Here is a 13838-nt window from a genome sequence, read left to right as displayed (position 1 = left end):
TGAATGAATGAGCTGAATTTGTTGAGCTGAGGCTTCAGTCAGCAGGGCACACTGGTCTGTTTTACTGCTCTAATGTACAATTCAGAAAACCAGGGCAAACTCTAAATGGACATTAACCTTGTGTAAATTTAGCAGTGTTGATTTGTGTTGTCTCTGTGCTCGCACTCACTCAGACAACTCGGCCACTTTTGACCTACCCACACCTTTAATTATTTAAAGTAGTGTTTATTTATTCATTCTGAGTAGCATTTTCCCCTGTTCCCTTCTCCTAGAAGAGAAGGTCTTTTTTAGTAAAATTTTATTAAAACAACAGAAAATGAAATAGAACCTTTTAGAGTAATTATGAAACGAATTAGGTAATTATATTTTGATGAATAATAAATAAGGACACGGGGTTCAGGGGGAAGGATAAGGGACGAAGCTGAGTCTTGGGATCCCAACCCTGCTTTGGTTGTATAACTGGAATAAAACCGTTCCACTGTCTCCCTCTTTTGCTTCTTGGAACCTCTTTTGGAGAACGTGCCTAATAGGACATTACAGGGGACGGAGAAGGCTTTTAGCACAATGTATGAGAGAGAGAGAGTGGAGTCAAATGTGAGCTGGTGTGGTCATTTTCATCAAGCAGCTTGTCACTAATAAATTACTAAATAACTCATAATCTTGCTCAATGCTTTAGTTTGGCTTTTGAGCAGCTGCCTTCCCTTAAATGATCCTTTTTCTCCAGCGCTGTTTTGGTCCTGCGTTAGATCAATCTTCTCGCCACCATTAGAATCCCATCACTCTTGCTTTGCATAAAAATTGCCACAAAGAAGAGAAGGAGAGATGGAAGAAGGGAGGAAAAAATATTTGTCTTCCCCTCTGGCTCAGTGCTGATGTCGCTGTGATGTGGACTGTTATCGATCAGAGAAAGAGGAAGGTCACAGTGTGGAAGTCTGTGCGTGCGGATGCCTATTGATCGGTTAGAGGTTGGAGGTTTGTACCTCACCACCTACACCTAAAAGTGTCACCATGCTGTGTGTACGTTGGTGTGTGCTTCTGTGTGTGTGTGTGTGTGTGTGTGTGTTGCTCTTGTCACATTGATCCCCTTTGTGATGAAACACCTTCCCATCAGCCCCTTCATAATCACTCAGCAGGAGCGTGAAAGAGGCGCGTGTGTGAGCGAACCGACTCTTTGTGTGTCTTTGCTTTCTGCTGCATGAACCCTGCTGTGAACAGCAGTAATCTTTTTAAAATGTATTTTACAGTATTTAGGGTTTTGACCCAAAAGAAATCCACAAGTTGGGTTTTGGAATGTAGTGTAGTTAATGGGACATTTGTTTCTTCAGTGCAACTTTAGTTGTACAATCTTATATTGCCACAGTATTATTTAATTCTTGGACAACTGCAGCCTGCTCATCTATACAGGGCACTAGATAATTACTGGACACCGATGGATAATTACTGGACACCTGCAGCCAGAGCTTGAGAAGAGTGCAAACCTTAAATGGCTGCCTCTCACTTGATAAATGCTGCACAAGTGCAGCTCGGGGGTTTTCAGGGATGTGGATAATCCCTGAATGGATGCAGCTTGTGCTCATTTGTGTACAACAATAGCTAATTCCTGGATTGCTGCAGCTCGAGCTCATTCATACAGAGTAATTGGAAATTCCTGGGCAGTTGCTGCTTGTGCTCATTATATACGTGGCAGTGGACCCCTACCAATCAGGCTGGTTAACGGAGGGCAGTGGATAATTTCTGGCAACTGCAGCGATTGCTCATTTAAACAGAACAGTGGATACTTCCTGGATGGCTTGTGCTTAGTGTAATTCCTTGATAACTGTGTCAGTGGACTTTTACTGGATGGCAGCAGTTTGTGGGGAAACTCCGCAATAACTGGGATGACATGATTTATCGTACTGTAACTTAATAAATCCTGAAGTTCCACAGCTTTACTGCTTTACACTGCAAACATGGAAACCCTAACACTTACAGTGTGTAGGAGCGCCAGATATTCAGCAAATATAAGAACCAAAGATCCAGAACAAGAATTATTGAAATGTTGTAATCGACACTGCAAATACTTTCTAAAGAAGGTGTAAAACTTATTTACAGAGCACATTTTATCCAAAGTTTTACCTACTGTACAGGACGTCTACTTAGTTAATTTATTTTTAATAAATGTACAGAGTATTTTTATTACTACTACTTTTACTACCTCTACATACTGTATTACTTTAACACTGATGATATTACCTACAGTATCTGGGACAGAGCACGATTTATTGTAGTCTGAAAACACTGATGTGACATCTAGACCTTCAAGACCAATGTTAGAAACTGGAGAATTACTGAATTACTGTTGTCATTGAATGTTTCTCTTTGTTCACTTAAACTTATGCGACACCACTGAACAAAGGTGTGAATTTAGGAGACACATTGATGACATTCTTTTCCATAACGTGGTTCAGATTACTCCTGGCGTTTCTCCACCTGTAATGAATGTTACATTACATTACAAACCCCAACGGGACTGAAATGCCCACATTTGATGTAAGGTGTTAAACCTTGAGGCGACTTTTGCTGTGACTTGGAACCATATAAATACACCAAATTGACTGGAATTGTGCGTTTTGGGATATGTCAGTGGTGCCTGTGACATCCACTGTGATACCCCTGCCTTCGCATCCTTCTTTTTTTATGCAGCCTTACTTTACCAGCACCTTTTACTCTGACATGTTGTTTTTCTGCTACCTGGTGCATCTACCATGATGCATCTGATGCTGTCATGACTATGATCATGCTGTGCGTTACAGAATGTGTAAGTTTGAGTGTGTGGTTATGATGCATGGCGTGCCTTTACTCTGAGCTACAGTCTATTACAGTTTGATTAGGTTGTTATGTCTGCTGAACAAGGTCACCTCAGTGTGCGTCTGTCTCTGACTGTCTCAAAGTTTGGTGTGTGACCTGCATTCCCTGCTTTCACAGTAATAACAGGGAACACCACATTGCACAACACATAAATACTTGGAATTACTGCACTTTAAGACTGAGCTTTTACAGGAAATTACACATGCACGCACGCAACGGCATGCAACACACATGGCTTTCAGGGGGAATTAATGTACACACAGCTTTCACAGTAAATTACTGCAAACACAGACACACTGAGCTTTCATAACAAATTACACCACACAGAGCCTCTGTTACAGTGAAGGCATGATTCCTGCATTTAACTGAATCCTTTCTTCCCTCGAGTTACAATAAAGGACAGTGTCTATCCAGCTACAATAGGATTTGTTTAGCCTGGTTCACCACAGGCGGCTGGAACCTGTTAGCATACTGTAGCTGCAGTATGTCCAAAATCCATTCATTTTCAATTTTACCCATATTATAATTATGAAACTTGTTGTCAAAGGGACGTTTTCAAACATGGAGTTTGTGACTAAGAAAGCATTACGGGGCAGCTGGTGATTGGAGGTGGGGGGTTTGATTGGCCTTTGTAGGACTCAGTCAGAAACATTCAGGAATTTAGATGATTAATTTCAAAGAAGCTGTTGAATAGACAAGGTAGTTCTCTGGAGTGCTCTTGGCTGTAGTTTCAAGAAGGTTGTACAAGGTGAGAAAGGTGCTGTAGACATAAAACAACAACAAAATATTTGGTACCCAAAACTAAACCTGAATAAACTCTTTAATGACTCTATAAAGACAAAATGGCCTTTATGGAGTTTGAATAGTCTCTAATAGACTCTAATAGTCGTCAGAAAGAGAAATTTAAAACATTCATACAATCAAAAAGCATGTGGCAGTGTGGATACATGGTAAGACTCCTGGTTCATGACGTCATTTACAGGTTTTCTGAATTCCAACAAGTTCTCCTCTTGAGTAAAACAAGTTCATGCAGTTAGTCCAGAATCTGTAGGCAAACGTGACAGAATACATGATAACAAAGCACGGACATCAGAGAGAGGTTGGATGTAGGTGAGAATTTGCTGGTAAAAGACTTGGAGAGGTTAAAGAGAGAAAGCCCAAGTCATGTCTAGACCTCATGTTTCTCTGGGTTTCTGTTATTTTCTTAGACCAATTGCCATTTGAAAAATTAAGAAATTACAACTTAAGTTGAATAAAACAACGCTGAGGCAACCTCATACTGTACATACATAACATACTTCAAACGTACATACTGTAGAGTACATAATACAGACCAAGTGCTAGTTTCACTCAGTCTTCCTATTATGGAATGTACTGTACTGTATATAAACAGGTGATCGGCTTATGTAAATGGGGAAAAGAGTGAATTTGAAATTGACTAGTTTAAATAATAGATCTTTTTTTAATGGGAACAGAATTCTCATCCAGTCACAGTGTGGTCTCTTTGGTCTGTTGCTCCCTGTGCCTGTATTCAACTTTCATCCTTTAAAGGCAGTTTTCTACTTTTCGGTTACCTGGGTCACACACACACACACACACACACACACACACACACACACACACACACAGCTTTATATTCCTCTAAAAAGGATATTTATTCCTATATATCTGGAATTCTGTGTGTGTGTGTGTGTGTGTATGTGCGTGTGTGTGTGTGTGTGTGTGTGTGTGTGTGTGTGTGTGTGTGTGTGTGTGTGTGTGTGTGTGTGTGTGTGTGTGTGTGTCCGCAGCTTTTAACAGCAGCTGGCTGAAATGAGCCCTGAAATTGAGTGCGGAGAGGAAAAGGGGGTGCAGTATCTGAAGGAAGTGAAAGCATAGCAGTCTTCTTCTGCATAAATAGAGGTTAAAGAAGAAGAGAGGCGCAAGGTGGGGGGCAGAGAGGGATATGGAGAATATTTATAGGCATAATGATAAGGAGAGTGACATTCAGTCATCTGTTGTACATACTGTAAGAGGTAATCCATTATGGCATTTATGCCTCTAAACCACTGCACCACTTAGTTGTGTACAGTATTTTCAGAGTTTGTCAAAGACAACATCCAAGGTTCTGGGAGCACGTAGAGGCAACGATGAATTAGTTGGGTCGGAGGAGTTCATCGTTGCTGGTTGCTTAGGGTGGTCCTGTGTTAGAGCATCATTCAGACACATGGCATGAACTGACTTCTGGGAAAGCATGACTCAGCTTTGAAGTTCTTGGTTATAGTAAGAAAAAACAAGCCTTGTGCAACCTATTTGTCAAATCAGCAATCAACAGAAAATGTAAGCTTACCTTACTTCCTTACCTTCTCTAGTCCCTGATCCCAAGTATCGAAAACTAACATTCTGTTGTTCACACTTACATACGTAGAACAATAGAATGCAAATGTCAAGTTTATGTGTTTTGTTTTAAATAACATACATAAAATCCGTTTTTTTGCTTGTAGAAACCAGTGAGCTGACACCAAACACCCCTAAAAATCATTCAGGCAGCAGAAACAATATAAATGCAGAGCAGCTTGTTGAAGATGGAAGCAGCGCTGTGTGTGCATGGGTGTGTGCAGGTATCATCTGTCATTGGGCAGAGCCCAGTGTAATTCTCAGCTCTCATTCAGATTGGTTTTGAGCTCTTCTTCTCTAGTGTCTCACTTTGCCTGTGAGCATCTCTTTACTGCTCAGAGCCACCGCAGCCTTTTTAGCCGGGTCACCAAGCAAGAACGAATCCACCCATCACACCCCAGAATCTCATTTCACAGAGATGGGAGGAGGTGTGTTAACGCTCTTCTGTTTCCATTTACTCCACCTTTTCTCCCCATCTCTGCGTCCTTCCCTCTCTACTTCAACATTGTCCTATTGTTGTCTGTCAGTCTTGTCCTCTCTCCTTTTTTCATGTTTGTTTACTCCGATCCGACTAGCTCATCTTCCTCTGTCTTTTATCAAGGTGATATTTTTATATATCCATGTATTTTTTTATGTAAAATACTGATGACAAGTTATTTATTTATTTAAGTTATTATATTTAGGGTACTTATAACCTTGATATTTGCCCTACATTATTATCACTCCATTATAAGCTGTGAAATGAAGTTGTTGACTTTCTCATCCCTCTCGTTTTCCCGCGTCCTTTCTTACTTACACTCTCCATTTCTACCTTCTTGACTCATCCTTCCCATCATCTTGTTCTCATCACATTTTAAGGTGTGTGGTCTGTCTGCTCAGTGAAGTCTCTTATTGACATGTACTGACAGAGGCGTTTAAAGAGTCTGCAGACAGTTCTGACCTTTGACCCTGGGAATAAATTGGATTTCTCTCGACTTACAATGGTGCAGATGAGGAGCAGTGAATGACTGTTTGGTCTTAAATGATTAGAATTCTCTGAGTCTTTATTTTATTTCATATACTGTAATTCCCCCCCCCCCCCCCCCCCCCCCCCAACCCCCCCCCCCCCCCCCCCACCCCCCCCCCCCCCCCCCCCCAACCACACACACACACGATCATACCACAGCCGATGAGTTTTCCTCATTTCATACTGAAGTGACATTTGTGGGTGGGGGGTGGTGCACTTTTGCATTAATATTTCCATTCTGGACATGGGATTGTTACGTACTATACTGTACTTAGAGTATGCTGACTCAGTTGTTTTGTTCATTTTGTTTCATTATCATTGCTTTATTTGCGTCTGTGTTTCAAGTTCCAGAACAAGTCAACATACTGATAACTCAGATGGTTCCTGTTCTGTGAAGTAGGGTTGGGTCCTGACAGTTTGGTCCCACAGCAAAAACAACATTTCACTTCTGCTTATCGGCTCCTAAAACACAGAGCTGCTGCTGCACATATCAAATGCGTTACAAGCTTACAGTGTTGCGTGAAGGATGGAGCCCAGGAAAGAGTCAAAGGAAAACGACAGGCTAGTTAGCTGCACATCAGATCTGAGCAAAGGAGCACAGAACTAAAGCAAGAGCTTCTCAGTGTTTGACGTTTAACTGCTACTACGAGAGAGATGAAAACTCTAGAGCTGTAGCAGCATCTGTGGTCTCAGCTGTCACTGCTCCATCAATTAGGGAACGTTAGACAGGACAGTGTGTAGGGAAAAAAATGATAGTTGGCTGTTTATAGTCAAAGATTATCTCACATAATGTTGTCAGTGTGTGGCTCCAGGTCCCTGCGAGAGCTTCACACAGTGGATGTTGTGGTTTTACGCCAGGTCAAGAAGTGGGAATCAGACCTGAAGTCAATCAGCAGAATTGAAACTGCTAGAAGTCAAAGGATACCCAACCCTAATGAGCAGAAAGCTTTGGTGCATGGCCTTTTAACCACTGTGTTGTTGAGCTAAAAGCCAAACTAATGACTGTCCATCACGAATAAGTGAAAGGAAACATCCACAGATCCTCCCACAGCCTGTCCTCAACAACACAGCAGCACCTGTGGCTCCCCTGAGCGAGCTGCAGCAGCTGTTGCCCGTGTTCTTCACCAGTCCAAGCGCATGGGCAAAAAGCTCCTATCAATCCCCAGTTTGCCTGAAGGCCTGTGGGAAAATCTGACTGTAGGTCAGCTGGAAAAATCTGACCTGAGGCCGTGGCTGGTTAAGAATCCGGTGATACTAGTTGATTTCAAGTTCTGTGTCTTTTTCTGAATATAAAATAAATCAGAGGAATTCTGAGCTGTAATTTAGCACTTTTAGATGTTTATCTGTTGATTGCTAACTAAAGGCTCAGATGCTCTGCTGCTTTTCCTTCTTGCCTGTGATCTTCTTTACCACTCTTCTTCCTCCTTTTCTTCCTTCTTGTCTCTTCCACGTCTTTTCTGTTTTCTGCTTATTTCATCTGGCATTTCCTCTCTCCGTTTTTACTTTGCACCGCCTCCGTTGTTTCCCTGCTGCACCCTGTCTCTGTCATCCTTCGTCCTCGTCCCCCGCTTCTCCCACTTCCCTCCCCCTCCCCGGAATGAACTCTTAACAGAGGCCACGTCGGCTCAGTACAGACCTGCCCACACACCAGCTCCTTCTCCTCGCCCTCCTTCTGTTCCTTCTGGCATCCCTTTGACTTACTCCTCCTCCTCTGATCCCCCACCAGTGTCCCCCAGCCCAGGCGTTGCCCTCCCCTCTGCCCCTCGCGACCTGGTCCCTGTCCTAGTGTCCAGCCGATTTGTTCGTCTCAGCTGGCGCCCCCCAGAACAGACCCGAGGAGCCGTGCAGACCTACGGTATCTACTACTCCCAGGATGGAGTCGAGCGGTAAGACCAGGTTTTCTTTTCCTTGTAAGTATTGCTCCCTAACTGTTGGTTCCTACTGTTTAAAATGACAAAATGGCTGGAGACCACCTTCCTGCTGTGATACAGACATGGTTTTGATTTCTGGGTTGATGCTCCTGTAGACTGAACCGATGCTGGGGGTCATTTCAAATCAGGCAGGCACTCGTGTAATCCTGCATTTTAATCTGTTAAAGTAGGTTTCACATATTTAATCAAACTTCTATTATTTATTGTTCAGGCAGCAGCACATATAAATAACTGAAATAAACACACTGAAATAACTGTCTCTTCCTTATGAGTCTCATGGACTGAATTATTTGAATATATATGTACTGTATGTATTTTCTTGTAAAACATTCACATCCAACTAAACTGTAAATATCTCTCACAAATTATTTTTATATAAAAAATAAACTGATTGTTGTAAAAAAATTTAAATACAAACAGAAGCAATCTGAAAAGCAACGTCGGCAGGTGGAGGTTGAATCCAGTTTCTGCCTCTTTTCCAGTACTAAGCATTCAACATTATAATTATAACATTCATATATTTTTGGATTGTAACCTGTGTCTATGACAACAGTGAAACGAGAGCAGTGCATGATCTGTAAAATGTTTAAGTTCTGGGCAAATCACAGACTGTGAACAGCACAACACCCCCACCCCCAGTCGGCCCATATGCTAATTATATTCTTACTGCTGGCAATTGGTCTTTGATGCAGCATATTTTAGCTTGCGCTGCAGCACAATGAACTGAATGCAGCCAGTTTGTGCTGTTCTATGGCTTAAAATTAATATTTGGACAATGAGTGCAGCTAAAATAAATTTTAAATGTAGCCATCCTAAATAGATCATGGAATGAAATATGGTTGGTTGTGGTTTCTGGATGAATTAAACTTTTATAAAGGTATTCATCCTCAAAATAAAATGATATATATAAAATATATATAAAATAATAAAGAAAATCCATAAATTAGTCAAGTGTCATGCCCAGTACAAACAGAATAATAAGAAAGGTTTGATATAGTAACTAAATTGCGATCTACAGTGTTAACCAATGTTTGATGAAGTATAAACAGGATTATGTCAGCATACCATATATGTGCAGTGTGTATAAATTGGTTAATCGACACACAGTTATCACACACAGGATACTGTGAGCATAGTGGCTTTGGTTTGCTGGTGTCTTAGTGTCCATGTGTCGTAGTAGAGCTATGCATTGCTCAAAGAACTACGGAAGTAACCTCAGAACCTACAAACATTGTTTGTGACACGCTGTGTACGATGACAAGCATGTGCAGCACTTGTGGCAAGCAAACGCCGTTGAGACCAATCGGGTTTAGTGCTACAGTATGCTGACATCTAAAGATACAAACTGTATTGATGTGTCCATTGTGACAAAATGCCACAGTTTCACTTTTCAAAGGAAGCTTTTTGTAGAAAGAATGAAGGCTGCTGGTGTAGACAGCAGCGGCCTTTGATCATAGCTCTGCTACACACTGCACTTCTGAATGTTTTGTAGAAGAAAGTCTGCTTGACATATTGGTGAGTCCCTCGCTGATGTTAAATGTTTAACCTCTGACAGTTGGGGCTTCAGCTGAAGGTTTTCACATCCAGGCTTTTTAGCTTTCTTACCTCAGGGACAAACCGGCCTGTAGCGCTTTATAGCTTTGAACGGTACACTGGGCAAAAGAGCTGCTGAGGCTCTGTCACGGAATGATGCGACGGGAACATACAGTCGGCCCTAACGACTTGGAGGGAACAGAGGGAGACACGCTGTCACTTCTAATGACTTGGGCCAAAATACACAGATGAGCTTTGTCAGGAGTAATAAAATGAGAAAATAGAAAATCAACAAAGTGAACAGAAAGACGTTGAAGGACAGACATGGAACATTAGAAGAGAAAGGAAGACGCCACAAAGGAGGCTTCTGGATGTGATAATAACTTCTAGGAAATATGTGACAGTAACATTGTTTTAAAGAAAGAAGAGAAACAACTGTATGTTGTTGTTTTCTTTAAATGTGTCATGACATGTTATAGCTCTGCCACAAATATGACTCCCATCCTCAGTAATAGTAGTAAAGGGAAACTGTGCTGACACATCTAATGTGCAGGCTTCATGTTGACTGCTGTACAGTAAATCGTACCAGATAATGATAGAGTTTAACTAAATATTAGTCTACTTGAATTATGATCATTTTCTAACACACATTAACCTGATGAGTTTTTAGAAATGTTAATAAAATGGGTTAGTGCGGTTTTGATGAGGATACAATACATTAACAGAACCTGCTTCGATAGAGGTGTCAGATTTAAGCCCCTGTCATTCTTCCTTACGAAATGATCTTTACATTTTTGTTACTCTTTATTAGATTAGATTAGATTAGATTAGATTAGATTAGATTAGATTAGATTAGATTAGATTAGATTAGATTAGATTAGATTAGATTATTAGTGTAGCTATACAGTAAGGGATTCCTGTCACCATAATGTATGTAACTCTGAAACTGAAAAAATATGGTCATTATAAATGTATAAGACATTTTTCTATAATATACAAAATTTAAAAATGCAATTTATAAATTTGAATTGGATCTATCGGCTAACGACAGGAAAGTCGTACAGTTTGTCTGTAGAAGTCTGACTAATTCCTTTTTAAAGGACAGAGTTCATTCTGTGTGGCAGGGTCGACCCGCTGGTTACAGTAGCTCGACATCCAGCCAGGCCTCGCTGCCTTTCAGCAGAGCAAAATATGGATTCATAAAGGCTGTGAATGAAGCTTTTCTTTCTGATTTTCCTTTTCACCTGACTCTGTCCTGCTGCTGCTGCTGCTGCTGCTGCTGCTGCTGCTGATGGTGATGGTAATGACGGTTTTGGTTGATTTGTTGGTAATATGGCTACTCTTGGTCAAATAGTCCTGGACACCAACAAGCATCTAATATGCACTCTAAATATTGTCTTTAAGGGAAGAACACAATTATGAGTATGTTTTTTTTTTCTTGCAAAAGTACGATGTAAGTGTCCAACGTGATTAAATTATTTGTATTTTTGAGTACCTTTACATTAGATGGAGGTAAAAATCCATGATTAGTACTTCAGCCCAATGTCAAGGGTGGTGCTTTTGTCCTCTGTTATTGAAGGCTTGTCTCCTGGTTAACATTAACACTCACCTGTACACACAGCAATATGTGCAATTTTATCTGTCAGTTGGTGATTGAAGATAGAATCTCTAATTTAGCATCCTGACTTCAGGTGTATTATTAGCACACAGACATTAATTTCATATTTACAGGCAGAAGCAAAGGTTACGTCGCCCTTTCACTTCCTGCATGTTACTTGGTATTTCTTACTTGGTATTTTTGGTTTTGTCAGCAAAACTACTGCAGTTTCTAAAGTTAAACATACTGTAATATTTAACATTAAATTCATCAAACATTCAAATGTTTTTTATATATATTTAAACTTGTACTGTATGCTCTCATTCAACCTAAACTGCTTGTTTCCTCAAATGTCAGACCAAGTCATTATCAGTTGTTTTGTGTCGGCCTTTGTGCCTTGAAATGTCAAAGATCCTCTTCAACAGTAATTGCAATTACTGTAGCTTCCCTTTTACTGATTGTTACTGTAAGTGCTCTCTTTCACTTCCTGTTACCAACATTTTCCAGCCAGACTCTAGATTTTCTGCACTATTTGATGTACATTTCTATAGTTTTTCTGGCAACAAATGTAAAACTTGTTGAAAAATTAATGATTGATTTGAATTAATATTTTCACTGTCAATTTCACTGTAAGCAGAGAAATGAGCAAGAGTTTGTTTAATAGTGTTTTAGAAACAAGTTGTAACTGGTACGGCTTGAGTTTTTTGGCGGGTTGTTAAGTAGTGAGAGGCTGCAGAGGTGCTGTAATCTGAGGATTAGTGGCAGTCACTGAGGGATTACACAGATTAAAAGTGATTACCGTTCAGATAATCTACACTATTAAAAAGGTTTATCTTCTAAATGGAGTGGTATTTGAAAGTATCATCTTAAAGTTTTCGATGAAAATATGATGAAAGTAAGTTACAGTACCTTAAAAGAAAAAAAGTGCCATGATGCTCATGTAACAAAAGAACTGACGCCTCCAGAGTTAAGTGACTGGTTTTGTTTGTTTGTGTGGCAGAGAGCGGTCAGTGAACGTCTCAGAGCCGGAGTCGCTGGAGCTGACCGTCTCAAACCTGAAGCCCGAGGAAAGCTACAGCTTCAGAGTCGTGGCCTACAACGACATAGGACAAGGGGCGAGCTCCACCCCCCTGAGGATTACCACCAAGCCTGACCGTGAGACGCCGTGGTGTTCATAGAGTAGAAGTTAATGGAGAGTTAGGCTGATTTTAAATGTAGTATTATTTACTGTATATGGGCTCTAAGTTGTTGTAAATATCTCCTTACGCTTTTTCTACCCCTGCATTCGGCAAAGTATCTTTTAAAGATAAGGAACCTATGATTAAACCATTTCTGTTGGAGAAAGTAATACAAGATACCATCGGTCCAAAGAGCAAAGAGGCCTTTTTCCCTAAAGCCCCTTCACTTGGCACATGAATAGTTTTTCTGGAAGCACAATATAATTCTTTCCCCTGTTTATCCATCACACACAGACACACTCTTGCCAGGCTGAAAATGGTTTGAGTGATTTTCTGATTTTCGGATGCTTGCAGCATTTTTCACACTCAGACTTTTTATGACGTTTTATGAGGAAGTTGAACAAATGACTTTGTCCTTGGTCTGTTCCAGCAGATGCTAGAGACATCTAGAGACACCCTGGGCTCATTTGTACTCTGTGGGAATCTATTTCAACTGGCAGTAAAACCACTGAGGAGAAAGGATTCAAATATTTACTCATGTATAAGTAGGTGTAGAGTGAAGTTTTTACACGTTGGAAAGTCATAATTTCCATTCAAGCCCGCGAAATAAAAATGGAATCTATTGATTCTGGCAAGATGTTTACAGGAGGATGAAAAAAATAAGAAAAAAGAAAAAGACAAGTCACTGTAGCAATAACGCAACTGACAAGAATTTCCCCTTGGGGACAAAAAAGTATAATGTACAGTAAGTATATGTGCTGTGTGTGTTCCTCTACAGTCCAGGTTCCCAGCAGGGTGGAGGCCCTACATGCTGAGGCTCTGTCCCCCACCTCCATCCAGGTCGGCTGGGAGCCTCCCAGCCAGCCAAACGGCCCTATCCTCGGTTACAGGCTGCTCTGGACCGAGAGCCCATCTGGCAAGGAGCAGGTCAGCCGCTGGGAACACAGCCCACTCGTTCTATAATGTCATATAAATATTTTCGTCTGACTCTGAGTTGTGACCTCTGCTGCATGCTTGTGTTTAGAGTGTGGAGGTGAGTGGACTCAACTATAAGATGGAGGGACTCAATAAGTTCACAGAGTACACAGTTCGGGTCTTGGGCATCAACCGCTACGGACCAGGCACCACCTCAGAGACCATCAGTGTAACCACCCATTCAGACGGTAGGCTTTTGTTTTCTCTGGGTCAGAATTTGATGTGAAATTGCCTTAGCATCATCTCGATTTTATACTAGTTTGAAAAGTTACTGCATGTTTTACCAGGTTAGTGGGGTTTACACCCATTACTCCACAAATATAAAGTCTGAGTCAACAACAGGTTGCGCGTCTGCAACTGTTTAATACCAAGGCCATGGTTGGTGCAGTAATCGC

The 13838-nt window shown here is 41.0% G+C and overlaps 1 protein-coding gene across 8 annotated transcripts in view; it reads left to right on the top strand.

The window, feature by feature from the left end:
- The window catches only part of dcc (DCC netrin 1 receptor), a 147533-nt gene that overhangs the window by 76331 nt on the left and 57364 nt on the right, over positions 1–13838 (top strand). For 4 of the 8 annotated variants that reach the window (XM_041073228.2, XM_041073227.2, XM_029169851.3 and 1 more), the window contains exons 8-11: positions 7842–8115; positions 12291–12445; positions 13247–13395; positions 13493–13631. In XM_041073228.2, coding sequence (XP_040929162.1) covers positions 7842–8115; positions 12291–12445; positions 13247–13395; positions 13493–13631 — 717 coding nt within the window. The remainder of the gene's footprint in view (positions 1–7841; positions 8116–12290; positions 12446–13246; positions 13396–13492; positions 13632–13838) is intronic. The other 4 variants (XM_041073230.2, XM_041073229.2, XM_029169855.3 and 1 more) reach the window with 1 other exon arrangement.

Source organism: Betta splendens, chromosome 12 (genome assembly GCF_900634795.4).
Source record: "Betta splendens chromosome 12, fBetSpl5.4, whole genome shotgun sequence".
Taxonomy (NCBI): Eukaryota; Metazoa; Chordata; class Actinopteri; order Anabantiformes; family Osphronemidae; genus Betta; species Betta splendens.
Note: the sequence above shows the minus strand (reverse complement) of the source record. Positions and strands in the feature narration are given on the sequence as shown.